Source organism: Mustela putorius, unplaced genomic scaffold, assembly GCF_011764305.1.
Source record: "Mustela putorius furo isolate JIRA1106 unplaced genomic scaffold, ASM1176430v1.1 tig00003909_pilon_pilon_pilon, whole genome shotgun sequence".
NCBI classification, from domain to species: Eukaryota; Metazoa; Chordata; class Mammalia; order Carnivora; family Mustelidae; genus Mustela; species Mustela putorius.
In genome coordinates, this window is record NW_025422057.1 from 24,532,006 (window position 1) to 24,547,679 (window position 15,674).

The 15,674-nt window shown below is 42.7% G+C and overlaps 1 protein-coding gene across 1 annotated transcript; it reads right to left on the bottom strand.

Moving 5' to 3' along the window:
* Positions 1–765: 765 nt before the first annotated feature.
* GSTO1 (glutathione S-transferase omega 1) lies at positions 766–10,592 on the bottom strand. Its single transcript, XM_004749303.3, has 6 exons — positions 10,403–10,592; positions 10,059–10,167; positions 7,829–8,051; positions 5,630–5,728; positions 1,734–1,840; positions 766–995 (listed from the first exon to the last, which is right to left on the bottom strand). Exons 1-6 carry the CDS (start codon positions 10,431–10,433, stop codon positions 842–844), a joined length of 723 nt encoding a protein of 240 aa, XP_004749360.1. The 5' UTR covers positions 10,434–10,592; the 3' UTR covers positions 766–841.
* Positions 10,593–15,674: the final 5,082 nt, after the last annotated feature.

Below are 15,674 nucleotides of genomic sequence, written 5' to 3' on the forward strand. Positions count from 1 at the left end.
ATGGGGCGGGTCGACGGCTCCCTGATTTTGACAGTAAGATCCGGGTGCTGGCTGTGTTCTCCAGATCTTACCGCCTCTTAAGGACTCACAACCTCGGGATCTGGGTTGAAATCATCTGTAGAATGAAATGATGCTCTCCGACCTACCTTCTCCGCATGGAGGTGAGGTGATGATCAAAATTTTAAATAGAAGCCCGGTGGGCCATGGACGCGTCTGGAAGATGGGATGAGTATTTCTGAATTACTCATCCAGACTTGCGCTGAATTGATGGATGGGGTCTTCACAGTATTTAATTACATCGATGGGGTCCGCCTGCTAGGTACCCAGCACTGGAGTTGGTAGGAAAAGTCTGAAGGGGATTGAGATTGGAGATTGGGAGACCAAATAGGAGGACACCTAGTCACCTGACTTTGAGGTGATATGAGTCTGGTCCTCAGTAGTGACAATGGGAATATAAAAGGCAGTGATGCTGATGGCAAGAAAAGAATGAGGAATTGAAAACTGGAGCGGGCAGCTCTTGAAACAAGGTATCTAAGTGGAGTGTCCTATAGGCAATAAGAAATCTAGGTTGAAGTCCAGTTCTCACCAGAGATGATGACTTAGGAGGTTTTTAGCATAGACTACGATAAAACCCTTACAATCACAGAAGTATCCTGAGACAGGAAATGTGCTTCCACTTCCGCAGGAGGACCTTAAGGAAACCCCACAGTTTAGCCATGATGTCAAATCAGAGAAGGTGATCCAGTGAGACATGAGAGCCCTTGATAAAATTAAAGCTTATTTTATTCATATTAGGGAAGGAAAATATCAGACATTTCTTCCCTGCCAACTCTTGCCCCCATCAGAGCCCATAGTCACAGGCCTCGGGGCTGTTCTGCAAGTAGAGGTTGAGGAAACCTCGAAGAGCCTTGGGCTCCATGAGGAGGGCTGATACCGCAGGATCTTTCCTCATGGCTGCCATCCAGAGCTTAAGTTTTGGAGTGTGGTCTACACAACTGTGGGAAGGGAAAAGGTAGAAGGCATTACCAAGGCTCCTATTATCATTAGCACTCTGCAGTTTCTTTTTGTTTTCCTCTAATCTTTTAAATACTTCTTTAAAATGCACATAATCAGGATATTAGGTTTGGAAGGTATTGTAAAGGTCTTTGTTTTATGGACAAGGAATCTTAGAGAGTGAAGTGACTTGCTCAGTTAGCATGAGAATTTGTCCAGGCAGACTAGTAACTTTTTAAAGGGAGAACATGAAAGACAACCATGAATGTTACATATTTATTCTACAGCCAGACTGTGACTAAAAATAACCCTAAAGAACTCCAAGCTCTAAGAATTGATAGTAAGCCAATTTGGCTGCCAAATTCAGAACACGAGTTTGGAAGAGTGTGGGAATCCTGCTGGTAAATGGGAAGTAACACTGGTCAGACAATCCTGCATGATGTGTTATAAAAAATATACCTCCTTATGGATCTTTAACCAGAATGAAAGGAGTAAGTTACTTTTGAAAGATTTTACTACATGTTCTGGAACTCTCTGCCCACCCCTCCCCCACACACTCCAGGAGTGGAGAAGGGTGGTGAGTACCTGCCCTGGATAGTCCAAGACTCTCCTCCTGTCTGCCTGTTCCCATTCATACCAGTTATATAAAATATCCTAATTTTTGTTCAGAAAAAAGGTCAATATATCCTCTTCCAATTAGCATTATTCTTACTTATGCACAAAATATTCAAATATCTTACTCATTTAACTCCAGAATTTCCATTCGTTCAAACCAGGGCCAGATGAGGTAATCAATCATAGAAAGAGAATTGCCACCAAAGAAGGTTGTCTTCATATTGGTAAGAACCTGAACGTTAAACAGCAGAAGAGTACTTGTTAATTGGTGCATTTAGTAAGACTCATCATCAGAAATGATGAAAGCAAGTTAAGTAGAGCAAGTGAGAGCAGCAGCTTTTACTCTGACGTATTCAAGCTGGCATTTTGTTTGAACTTTAGGATCTCCTGGTTTGGGATGAAGCCAACAACCAACAAAATAAACTGGAAAGTAGAGAAAAATAAAGCAAGCAACAGAATATGAGATCTTTGTGATACATATATCCAACAAAGGACTGGTATTCAGACTATAGAGAGAACTCCCAGGAATCAATAAGAAAAAAGGCAAACAACTCAATAGAAAATGGGGCAGACTTGATCTTCAGAAAAAAAAGGATATTCTAATGGCCAAAAACCAAGTGAAAAGGTATTCAACTACATTAATGCAGCTTAGAGCCAAAATGTCAACGACTACACATCCATCGTAATAACTAAAATGAACAAGACAAAAGTTAAGGGTGTGGAACCACTACTGGTCAGAGTCTAGGCTGGTGCAACTGTGTTTTAACAGTATGTACTAGAGCCAAGTGCAAGTTATTCTCTAACCCAGTAATTCTACTCTTTGGAAATGTGAACACATGTTCAACAAAAGATAGGTGGAAGAATGTCAATTGCAGCACAATTTGTAATAGCCCCAAAGTGGAAACATTTACTGTCCATCAGGAGTAAAATGGATGAACTGTGCTATAGTCATATGTTGAAAGGATAGGAAAGAACTGCATATAACAGAGATGAATCTCACAAAGCTGATACTGGATGAAAGAAGCCAGACCTAAAAGAGTGCATATTATAGAATGCCATATGTATAAAGTATAAAAACAGCCCAAACTAATGTTTCTTGATATGGGTGCTAGTTCCATGACTATGTTCACTTGGTAAAAATTCATCAAGCTGTACTCATGCTTTGGGTACTTCTCTGTATATAACACTTCAATAAAAAACTGACTCAAAATACACTGGAAATAACTGGGTTAACCATTAGACCAATGTCAAATAAAATTATTTGAAAACGAAACACAAAGAGTATGTTTCTGAAATTCAAGAATGTGCATTGGTGTTAATGGTTTTGCCAAAGTAGAGGAACTAATTAACACCTAACCAACTTAACTTTTTATAAAACTTTCATAGTTTTCCTCAGGGCCCATATAACATTCTGCATTGTAGACTGATGGCTTATATCTACTGGTGTATTTGTCTTTGGTCCACAACCAAGCTAATCATCCGAAGAGTATAGACCATATCTTATTTTCTACCTCTCACACTATTCAGGAGAGTGCCTTGCAATTATTAGGCACTCAGAATTGTACAACTAATCAATGTTAACTGGGTCTGTCCTTCAACTGTAATGTCTGGTTATTATATTATGTATAAATAAAATTAAGTAGGGCAGTTTCAGTCAGGATGAAATAATCCACTCAACAGGCTAAAACATGGAAATGGCACTACTCACTGTAAGGCATGAGTTCTTAATCTGGAGTCTATGAAGGCAGATGGGGAAAAAGTATATACTCCCCTCCTCCCCTACCAACCCCAAATTTAGCAGATATTTCCATTATGAAATAAACCACAGTAGAATTAATCTTATATATTTTAACTTAAGAATTTAAAAATGCTGAGAAGGGGTCCATAGGCTCTAGTAGGTTGCCAAACACAAAAGAAGTGTTAATCTTCAAAGAAACAGTATCCCACATGTATTCTCTGACCATAATGTAATTAAATTAGAAAACAGCAAAAAGTTTAGGAAACTTACAAGTACACTGATAAATAACAGCTAGGCAATGAGAAAATCACAATGGAAACAGCATAAAAAGCCAATTTAGAACAGAACAATGAACATCCTGCCTATTAAAACTTAATTGAGGGGTGCCTGGGTGGCCCAGTCTAAGTGTCTGCCTTCGGCTGTGGTCATCCTGGGATCGAGCCCAGGGTCCTGGGATCCCACTCCCCTTGTTTGTGTCCCCTCTCTCACTGTGTCTCTGTCAAATAAGTAAATAAAATCTTAAAAAAAAAAATCTGTCTTTAAAAAAAAAGAAACAACCTTAATTGGGCATAACTAAGATATTATTTAGAAGTAATATATTGGTCATTAATGCATTATACAATCAAGAAAAACTGTAAGTAAGTGCATTAGCTACTGAACTCCTCAGCTAGTCAGTAAAAGAGCAGAAAAAGCCAAACCCTATCAAATGATTTCAGAGATTAGAAATGCAAGGAATATGGACACTGGGGACAGTAAGTGATATGGTAAGTGCTGTGAAGTGTGTAGGCGGAAGATTCACAGACCTGTACCCCTGGGGTAAATGATACAATACATGTTAATAATGAATAAAAAAATTAAAAAAAAATACAGGGAAAGTAACCCAACTCATTTTATCAAATTAGACTATCCTTAATATAAAAAACAAAAACACTATGAAAACAAAATAATCCAACCTTATTAATAATATGCAAATTATTTAAATATTAACTAGTTCTCGAGTTTTTATCTCATTAATGCTAGCATGGTTCAACACTAGAAAAATCAACACCATATTCATCAGATTAAAGAGAAAAAAATTCCATGAACATCTCAATAGATGTGATACGGATAAAACATTCAACAAAATCACATTCATGATTTTTGTTAAAATCAGCAGACTACTGGGGCGCCTGGGTGGCTCAGTGGGTTAAGCCTCTACCTTCGACTCAGGTCGTGGTCAGGGTCCTGGGATCAGCCCCACATCGGGCTCTCCGCTCAGCGGGGAGCCTGCTTCCCTCTCTCTCTCTGCCTGCCTCTCTGCCTACTTGTGATCTCTACCTCTGGGTTTCAAATAAATAAATAATCTTTAAAAAAAAATAAGCAAACCAGTTAACTTTCTTAATGAAAAAAAATTCCAAAAAAATTCACAACAAGCTTAATACTGATAAAATATTAGGATGCATTCCCATACAAGGCAGGAACTATGTCTTCCTTCAGTAAAAACCCAACGCTGAGAGTGCATATTAATGTCTCAAAACCAAGAGAAAGACTTGATGATCTATAGGCCCAAAGGGTAGCTGTGCCCCAAAGGAGGTAAAAACTCATCCAGTCTTCTCCAAGTGTCTTTAGGAGTCATGGCAAACGCTGGTGGGAAATGTTTAATATGTACTATTAAGTAGAAAAAAGAACACAGCACGGTATGTATGCTCTGATTACAGTTATGTTAACTTTTCCCTTCCTCCCGTTTTGTTTTAATATACGGGTAAGACTAGACACAGGCATACAAAAATGAAAACAGGGGACAAACTGTGGAAATGTTAGTGCATTTTTTTTTTCCTTGTTATTTTACTGTTAGCGTGACAGAGTATTTTAAAAGCAAGCCATGACGGGACGCCTGGGTGGCCCAGTTGGTTGGGCAGCTGCCTTCGGCTCAGGTCATGATCCCAGCGTCCTGGGATCGAGTCCCACATCGGGCTCCTTGCTCAGCAGGGAGCCTGCTTCTCCCTCTGCCTCTGCTTGCCATTCTGTCTGCCTGTGCTCTCCCCCCCCCCCCACCGATAAATAAATAAAATCTTAAAAAAAAAAAAAGCAAGCCATGACAAAATATTTTTAGGTGTTTGGGTTTCTATCCTAAACACGACAGCTTACAGCAATCTGTCCTAACCTCAAATTCCTTATTTGGTGTTATTACTAATGGCCACAAACTGCTTTGGGGAAGAGGAGTATAAAGAACAGTGTAGAAAGAAGAGGAGGATGGGATACAGTGTATCATTTACTCTGACAGAACCTTGGAGAAGAGATTACCTCCTCTAGCTTGCTGATTTCTTTCCGCAATTCTTCTTTTTGGCCAGAGCAGTCTTCCTCATTCTGTTTTCTCAAAAGGCTTATTACCAAAGATGGGACCTACACAGAGAAAAATTTCATAGTTACCAGTGAGGCAAACTACACCGGCCCCCTCACAGAAAAGCATGATGGAGCCCTCAGAGTCCCAGATCATGGTGCTCAAGAAACCTGAAAGGTGCACCAATTCCTGTGTTCACAGAAGTCGGGTACTGATCTTAGAAACAGTTTGGGGGCATAAGGTGCTGTTTTGGTCAGAATTTGATAAGTTGCGATTAACAGAACCCACTTTGGTGAGTTTGAGCCAAATGTGTCTTAAAAAGACACTGAGCGACTCACAGAATTATTGAGGCTGACAAAATAGAGAGACAAAATTTATTTTTTGTATGGCTTTGATTAAGTCTCCAATTTTATGTGTATACACACACACACATCTATATATACACACACACATCTCCAAAGCTTCAGTACCTTTACTGTTAGTCTATGTGTCTCAGTGTCAGCTTCTCAGAAGATGACTGGGCTGGGGATGCAGGCGGGGGCATTTCTGGTTTGCTGAGCTATAGCCATGAGGGTGGGGTCATACAGTACCTAAAGCTACCTCTTCCCTGAATGTGAGCTGGGAAGTAATGGTGGGCATCTCCAGCTTTTAGCTTATTTTCTTTTGAAACACAACAATGAATCTCTCTCTCATTCTTTTTTATTTAAAGTACTCTCTACACCCAATGTGGGGCTTGAACTCACAACCCCAAGGTCCAGAGTCATATGCTCTACCGTTTGGGCTAGCCAGATGTCCCCATAATGAATCTTTGTTCCTATTTTTTTTTTTTAAAGATTTTATCTATTTATTTGACAGAGAGAAATCACAAGTAGATGAAGAGGCAGACAGAGAGAGAGAGAGAGGGAAGCAGGCTCCCCGCTGAGCAGAGAGCCCGATGCGGGACTCGATCCCAGGACCCTGAGATCATGACCTGAGCCGAAGGCAGCGGCCCAACCCACTGAGCCACCCAGGCGCCCCCCTATTTTTTTTTTTAATCCTCCAAAATCTTTCTTGTAATTGTCACATTCCCTCTCCATGACTTCAACCATGGCATCTGTGCTATTCTTCCCTCTTGTCTGCTAAGCTAGATAACTCCCTCTTTCTTCCCCCACTGGTTTCCCTTTGTAATGTCTCCTTACACAACGTGCTCTCTCTGTAAGTTTCACCTTCTAGGTATTTCTTTAACCATTTAAAGAAGACAAGATATGCTGACACATATCTTGACAAATAACAGGCTACAGAGATAACCAGACACGCCATTCTGATTGTTCACTGTTGGGCATTTCTTTGTTAGTATCAATTGCTTGAATTATCTACAACCCTGACACTGATTAAGATACAAAGAGTTCTTCTACAGGAATGCCACTGACATTGTCAGCTAATAGCTAGGGCCAGCACAAAGTACATGCCTGCTGCTAGACACCTTGGCCAGAGAGCCAACACAGCATTTACTGTGAGTCAGACTTTGCTCTAGGTGTTTTACATAAACTGTTTTTTATCTACAAGAAGAGAGAAATTATTATACTCCTCTGTCTCCTCAGTGAAGCGGAGGCACAGAGGTAAATGAATAAAGGTAAATGAATAACTTCCTCAGAGTCACACCAGTAGGTTGTGGCAGGGCTGGTCACAGACCTGGACAGTGAGCCAGCAGTGATGGGAACACCGCCTCACCCAAAGGAGCTCAGAGTCTGGGTATAACACACAGGTAAGAAAGTGGGCACTCACTGACCAGGAGAAGTTAGCACCTGAGGGACCACAGAGCTGGGCACTGACCCCACCTGGACAAGCTTCTGGAAGGCAGCAGAAGCTAAGAAGATAAATGAAAAAGGACTTGGAGATAACCAGGCAAAGTGAGAAAGGGGAAGAGCCTTCCAGCAAGCATTCAGGAAGAGGCAGTGAGTATGGGAAAACAAAACATTCAGTGTGGCAGGAACAGTGCCTGAAGAGTGAAGAGGGCTGACTTTGGAGAGCCAAGAAGCAGACACCAGATGGCGAAGGGCTTGCAGATAAGAACACAGCTGTGTTTTCCTTTCCCACCTCACTGAATCATAAATGACAGCACTGATTTAGCTTAAAAAACAAAGTTTTTTTCAAACAGGAGCTGAAATTTCTTATACACACACCTTAGAAAATAACTCAAACACCATCTTCTGGCGAGCTTTCTCATAGGGGTCATCTGGCAATAGCTTCTTTCCTGGATATACATCATCCAGGTACTCACAGGTGATGGCAGATTCGTAGATCAGTTGACCCTGACTGTTTTCCAGAACTGGCACCAGGCCAAAGGGATTCTTCTTGAAGAACCACTCAGGCTTACTTTTCAGGTTGATGTTGATGATTTCATGCCTAAAAGAGACACAGAAGACAATGAAGACCATGGAACTTTTTTTTATTATTATTTATTTTTTTATTTCTGAGCAAATCTTCACTGGCCCTACCATCTACCCAGCTGACCAGACCCCAAATTTAGGATTTGATTCAGTCTTGGTTCCTTTTCCCTTGCTCCCTCTTTCTCAAGTCCAATGGATCACAAGATCTGTCAGCTCGATCTCCAGATCAGAGCCTTTTCTCAGCCTTACGCCTGCCTCCTTGTCCAAAACACCAGCTTTAAGCGCGACCTCTACAATGGTCTCCCCTGCTTCCACTCTGCCCTCCCTACCTGTGTGTTGCACAACAGAAGTGAACTGGATCAGGCCATCCTCCTGCCTGCAACCCTGTGATTGCTCCTCATTGCAACGAGGATAGTACTTCAAGCCCTCTGTAGCATGTGATCTGGATCTTTCTTACCTGTCACACCTGTTCCCAGGATTTACCCTCTGGTCATTACAAGCTGGCCACACTGGCGTTTTTATACTCCTTAAATTTGCCAAACAGGTTCTCACCTTAAAGTATATACATTTTTTGTTCCTCTGATCTCTGCCGGTCTTCTCAGGTCAAATGCCACCTCCTCCAAGAGGCCCTTTCTGACTATGCTCTCTGAAGTTGCGTAGAGCCTCTACTAGATGATCACCTTGTTTTACTTTCTTCATTGACCTGATGATATGTATCTGAAATTACCCCGCTCATTTATTTACATGTTCATTATGTCACCTCTCTAGATTGTAAGCTCCATGAAAGCAGGGATTCTGTGTGCCTTGTTCATATTAATAAACATAAAAGAGCGAAATTTTAAAAACATATAAATGCTATGAAGACAATAAAAATGGTTTCAGGGTACTCAGTAAATATTTGTTGAATGAATGAATAAGTGGAAATGCCTCAAGATTGTGAATAAGATACTCTATTTTGGGCTTATTCTAATTGTAAATTATCTGAGGTAACCAACTGTATTCACTACCTAGTATATGAGAATTAACGGTACTAAATCGTACTAATGGTACTAAATGGAATTAATGGAATTAATGGTACTAAATGTTGAGCATTTTGCTATGTGTTCAGGATCAATTTCATCCAAGTAAGATGCAAATCTTAGTGAAATGATGGATAATCTGAAGATATTTTTTTTTCCCCTTTAGAATGCATCGCACATTCTTTTAGGGAAAATTACTGTCTGCCAAATTCTCCCCCTAGAAAACTAAAGTTAGTTTATAAACCCTAAGCACATGGATGGGAAATTTCTTAGAAATGGGAGCTATGTTTTAAACTTCCGTGTCTGCTCAACAGATTCCAAAGATCATTCGAAGGGAGCCAATGCCGATGGATATTTGGTGTCAGGAACCAAGTGACTATTGCATATTCCCATGGATAACCAATACACCAAAAAAAAATTTTGGTTTTTAATTTCAAAGAGGCTTCGCAGAAGACTGAGTTTTTAGGCATGCACACTTTGACTCAACAACCCAACCTACAGAAATATGCACAGTACAGTTGACTCAGGACTCTGCCAGGAGGGGTAAGGCCTGGACTCAGTACTAAATAAACTGCCAACAATTAGGGAAGGGGCTGTATAATCAGAGTAACAGCAAACAGGATCACATAAAACAGGCGTGAATGTAGAAGGTGGGGGTAAAGCCAAAGGGCAGCGGACCAGGAATCCGAGATCGACCAGAGTTAGAAGAGCCCCTGCTGGTCATTACCTGTGCTCTCCGCTCACCACCAACCTTACGAGAGCCTCAGCTTTCCAAATCCATAAAAATGGTTAGACTGATAGAGATGGGGTTTCCTTAACTGGTGTAATCTGTGACATTCCTCCCACCCCTCACCCCGGGAAGTGGGTTCAAAATTTGCTTTGTTTTCCCCCTCCCCCGACCCCGAACATCTGAGAATGGTTTATTTTGCAGGCAAGGAAGCCCCTGGGGCCCTACCCGGGAGAGTCCCACCCGGCCGCCCCCGCAGCAGCTGCCGGGTCCTTACCTGATTCCCTTAGCCTTCAGAACCAGGAGTGTCCTCTGGGCGTACGGGCAGAACCTCATGCTGTAGACGCGGATCAGACCCTCAGGGACGGGTCCCGGGGGCGCGCTTCCTGCGGGGGAGACGCTGAGGCGCTCACCGCCGGGAAAGTGGCGGGGACCCCCATCCTGCCGCCATCCCAGGACCAGGCCGCCGAGAGGTCGCGCGCGCTACGGGCCCGGCCCGATCCCCGTGGGTGGGGGACAACCCCCCCCCCCAACCCAGGTGGCTCCGGAGCAGCCACATCAGGACACACGACTGTGAGCCGCCGAGCTTCCACCCCGCCTCTCGCGCCCGGCCGGCCTCACCCTTCGCCAGGCTCCTGTCCGACCCCGACATCGCGGCGCAGCACGGACTGATCTCACTGTCCCCGTTTGCAGGCGATCCAGGAAGTGGGTCGCCCCTCCCTCCGTCGTTTCTCCCCGCCCTCCTCCTCTCCGAAGTGCCCGCGGCGGTCCGCGGTCATCTCGGCGGGGACTGTGTACCCCTGTCCCGCGTCGGCCCGGGCGCTTAAAGAAAAAAACCGGCGCGCGGCGACTCCGGTGGGCGGCCTTGCCCGCGGCGCCCAGGCTCCCTTTGCCGCTGTCTGCAAGGAGGAACGCGCCGCCCCTGGGGCCGAGGGCCTGCAGGGAAATCGCGGCTGAGACGCCCACCCCACGCGCCCACCTCTGGCCGGCAGCCCCGGTTTTGCCTCGCTGGCGCTGGAGCACCGCGGCTGGTGCTCGTGCCAGAGTGTACTGGGAGAGAGAGGCGCTCACGTCCGGAGGCGCAGGGGAAGCTCCAGAGGCTCAGGAGGAGCTCGGCACCCAGGCCATTCCCCCTCCCAGAAGGATGGTGTCTTCAGGCTGGCCTCCAGGCGGGTCCAACCCTCACCCACACCCAGACCCTGGATCCTCCCACGCCCCGCAGCCGCTGCTCTCACGTGGCATCCGCCTGGTGGCAGTTCTCCTTCCGCCCCCAAAGCGCCCCTGACTTCAGGACTTGGAACCCCGGGCCCAGAGCTCGCTCACACATCAGAACTTACTCTGCAAAGATACCTGCCCATGGCCCGGTGCCAGGTCGCCCAGCCATCTGCACGGCTTTTTCCTTTCCTTGGCAGTATTAGCTTAGTATGACTAGGGGGTGGGGGTTGGGGGGCATTGTTCCTTCTGTCACCAATAGGACACATCCTTTTAATTTTAACCCAAAGAAAACTGCACAAATGTGGCTATTACTAACAGAATGATAGTGCCACTTTCAAAAATCTGTTAGGTTTGGATTTTGAAGCCGAATGGGGACACAGGCTCAAGAGTCCCGCAAGCTCAGTGCATTTAGACTGTAGATCTATGGAAAGTGTTTGACTAGAGCCACTGCTGAAACAGTCCCTTAACCGAAGGGGGTAGAGAAAAAGGCTCCAGGGCACAAGGTACAGACACAGGAAAAGAATAGTCAGTGTTTTGCTCCTCTGCCTAGATTTGGAAAGCCAGTCAGTAACTCCTGTGCCATTGATTTGCTCAGGCCATTGGTGCCTGTTTTTATTTTGATTAGTTCTGTTATGGGAAAGGCGGAGAATGAGGTGATAAGCGCACCCATCTTTCAGCCTTCCTGCCTGGGTTTGATCCTGACTTTACCACTGTATTAATTTGTAAGGGTTAGTTTAACAAAGTTTCACAAATCCGCAACAGAGATCTATGATCACAGTCTGGAGGCCAGAAGTCTGAGATCAAGACTGTGAGGGAGAATTTGTCTCATGCCTCTCCCCTTGCCTCTAGTGGTTACACTGGCAATCTCTGGCGTCCTAGGCTTGTAGAAGCATCACCCCATCTCTGCCTTCACCTTCACATGTCCTTCTCCCTCTGTGCACATCTGTGCCCAAATTTCCCCTCTTTATAAGGACATTAGTCATAGTGGATCAGGGGCCCACCCTACTCTAATATGACCTCATCTTAATTTAACTAATTGCAGCTGTAATGAACCTATTTCCAAGTAAACTCACATTCTGAGGTACTGGACGGTTGGAGTTTCAACATATGGATTTATGAATTAATAATTCAACATATGAACTTATTATGAAACCGTATGAATTATAATAACCCCTTATTAACTGTGTGAATGTGGACAATTTCTTTTTGTGTTTTAGTTCTCTCATCTGTAAAATGCAGTGGTAAAGACTTCCGGTCTCCCTGATAGAGTTTGAAGAAGTATTAAATTAGGGTGTCTGGGTGGCTCAGTGGGTTGAGCCTCTGCCTTCAGCTTGGGTCGTGATCTAGGGGTTCTGGGATCGAGCCCTGCATGGGGCTCTGTCCTTGGCCGGGAGCCTCCCCCCCTCTGTCTGCCTGCCTCTCTGCCTACTTGTGATCTCTCTGTCAAATAAATAAGTAAAATATTTTTTTTAAAAATTGTATTAAATTAGTAAATATACAGAAAGCACTTAGAACAGTTCTTGGCACAAAATAAATGTTAAATAAATGTTAATTATTACAGATACTAAATGAAAAAAAGCAAGGCCCATTTCTTGTTAAAACATGGGTCTTGCTTAAGTCTTTTTTAGAAGACTAACTTTTGGAAGTTCTTTCAGCACATTTATGATATCGTGCAAATTAACCCTGCAACTGTAAATCTCTGATTGGCCAACCTAAAAATTTGAAGTCGAGGCATTATTTGAACACTTTTACTTGTAATGCCCTGTCCCCTAATTAGTCTGACTAGTGTAACGTCTCATTGTAATAATTTCAAAGACCCAATTTGACAGTAAAGGCTAATTGCTCGAAGAAAGAAATTGAAAAGAAACTATATTATCCCAGGAAACTACTCTCCTGTAGTACTGCTGTGGATTATAGTGGATCATCTCCAGGCCCTTTGTGTTTGTGTACATAATGCGACCATCTAAATACTCACTGCTGTTAGCCATAGGTGAAAGGGCACAGTATGCCACATTTTTACAACTATAATTTTCAATAATTAGCCTGAGGGGGCTAACTTGAGCTGATCCTGTTGGATAAAGGTCAGGAGTTGGCGAGGTCCCAGTGATAAGAAACAGTTTCATTGGGCGGCTGGTGGCTCAGTCGATAAGCGGCTCAGGTCATGATCTCTGGCACCTGGGATCGATGCCCATATCGGCTCCCTGCTCGGCCGGAAGCTTGCTTCTCCCTCTACCCCTGCGTGTTCCCTCTCTCTCTCTGTCAAATAAATACATACAATCTTTAAAAAATGAAAATAAAACAACAACAAAAGAAATAGTTTTATTTTCTTTCTTATTTTAGAGAAAGAGACAGAGATCGATCTTGAGCCCGAGAGGTAGGGGAGAGTAGAGAGAGGGAGGGAGCGGGGAGCCAGATGAGGGACTTGATCCCAGGACCGCAAGATCACATTAGAGCCAAAGGCATAACCGACTGAGCCACCCAGGCACCCAAGAAACACTTTTCTACCTTCTAAGTACCACCTGTCTTTACTGACTATATACACCCACTTGATACAAAATTCTTTTGACTTTTTAGAAAGGTAAATTGGTTTTTTGTTTGTCTTTTGTTTGGTTTCAAGTTTTTATTTAAATTCTAAGTAATTAGCATATAGTGTAATATTGGTTTCAGGAATAGAATTAAGTGATTCATCACTTACATATAACATCCAGTGCTCATCACAACAAGTGCCCTACTTACTACCCCATCACCCATTTAGCCCATCCCCCACACTTCTCCCTCTGTGAACCCTCAGGGTGTTCACTATAGTGAAGAGTCTATTATGGTTTGCTTCCTTCTTTTCTTTTCCCCCTTCCCCTATGTTCATCTGTTTTGTTTCTTAAATTCCACATATAAGTGAAATCAAATGACTATTTTTCTTTTTCTACTTCACTTAGCATAATACACTCTAGCTCTATCCATATCATAGTGAATGGCAATATTTCATTCTTTTTGATGACTGAGTAATATTCTTTATCCATTCATCAGTCGATGGACATTTGGGGTCTTTCCATAATTTGGCTATTGTCCATAATGTTGCTATAAACATCAGGACTGTAATTTGAATAATTTTATACTTTTTAGTATATGATCAATTTAAATTAATAAGGTACTTTTATAGAGTGAGTTAGTGATATTGAAAGTCCCATGAAGTATTTCATTCTTGTTATTATTTTAATTAGTTATATTTAAATGTTCCTTAAAAATTAGGGGCCTTGTCTTCTTACAAAATTAACATTCTATAACAGTCCATAGTAGCCCTCATCAAAGAGATTCCATGGAAAAATACAGGCTGAGTGACTGTGTGAAAGATTTAGTAGGGCCCAGAATGAGGTCAAGTAAGAAGAAAAAAATTATTATAACCCTCACAAAAAGAAGCCATATAAGAATAAATGATCCTGGGGCTCCTGGGTAGCTCAGTGGGTTAAGCCTCTGCCTTTGCCTCAGGTTATGATCTCAGGGTCCTGAGATTGAGCCCCATATCAGGCTCTCTGCTCAGCAGTGAGCCTGCTTCCTCCTCCTCTCTCTGCCTGCCTCTCTGCCTACTTGTGATCTCTCTCTCTCTGTCAAATAAATAAATAAAATCTTAAAAAAAAAAAAAGGAATAAATGATCCATAAAGAAAGGAGCTTGAATGGCCACCAAAAAAAAAAAAAAAAAAAAAAGAAAGAAAGAAAGAAAAAAAAAAAAAAAGAAAGGAAGGAAGAAAAAAAAAAAAGGAAGGGGGTAGTAAAAGTACACTGAGAATACAACGAAAAAATAATTTTTGGAGTATTCATATATTCATATAATGGCCAACCATCCAGCAATAAAAACTAATAAATTATAGCTGTAGCTACTAACATAAAAGCATCTCAAAAACACAAGATTAAGTCATATAAGCAAGTCACAAAATGATACATATGGCATGACTATATATATTAGCTTTAAAAACGTGCAAAATGAGGGGTGCCCAGGTGGCTCAGTCAGTTAAGTGTCCAGCTCTTGATCTCAGCTCAAGTATTGATCTCAGGGTTGTGAGTTCAAGCCCTGCATTGGGCTCCATGCTGGGTGTGGAACCTATTTAAAAAAAAAAAAAAAAAAAAAGAGGGGTGCCTGGGTGGCTCAGTGGGTTAAAGCCTCAGCCTTTGGCTTAGGTCACGGTCCCAGGGTCCTGGGATCAGTCCCACATGCGGCTCTCTGCTCAGCGGAGAGCCTGCCTTCCCCTCTCTATCTGCCTGCCTCTCTGCCTACTTGTGATCTCTGTCTGTCAGATAAATAAATAAAATCTTAAAAAAGAACAAGCAGAATGAAACCATGCAGGTTATGGCACATGCATTTATGGTAGAATGGAAAAACAAGGAGCAATAAATAGAATTCAGAAGAGTGAATACCTCTGGGCCAAGGAAGAGAAAGAAAAAGAGAAGGCACATGGCATGGTGAGGTACTTCTAGGGTATTGGTTATCTTCCATATCTTACACTGGAGGGTGGCTTCTGGACAATGAAATTGAGGTAGGAAAGGGTGAGACTCTCGAGAAGGAATGAGATGGAGATTGTCTTCATTTGAAACCTTTCCATATAATCTGAGTTATTACTATATGCTATATCTCAAAATTTTTTTTTTTAATTTAAGACACTGATTTTGAGAAGAACAGGTGAAAAA

What these genes read in the sequence shown, in the direction of transcription:
- GSTO1 (XM_004749303.3), bottom strand. Translation starts at nt 10,433, where the DNA reads ATGTCGGGGTCGGACAGGAGCCTGGCGAAGG. An exon ending in GGACAGGAGCCTGGCGAAGG is followed by an intron (nt 10,168 to 10,402) that starts GTGAGGCCGGCC and finishes TCTCCCCCGCAG; the next exon opens with GAAGCGCGCCCCCGGGACCC. An exon ending in CTGAAGGCTAAGGGAATCAG is followed by an intron (nt 8,052 to 10,058) that starts GTAAGGACCCGG and finishes TGTCTCTTTTAG; the next exon opens with GCATGAAATCATCAACATCA.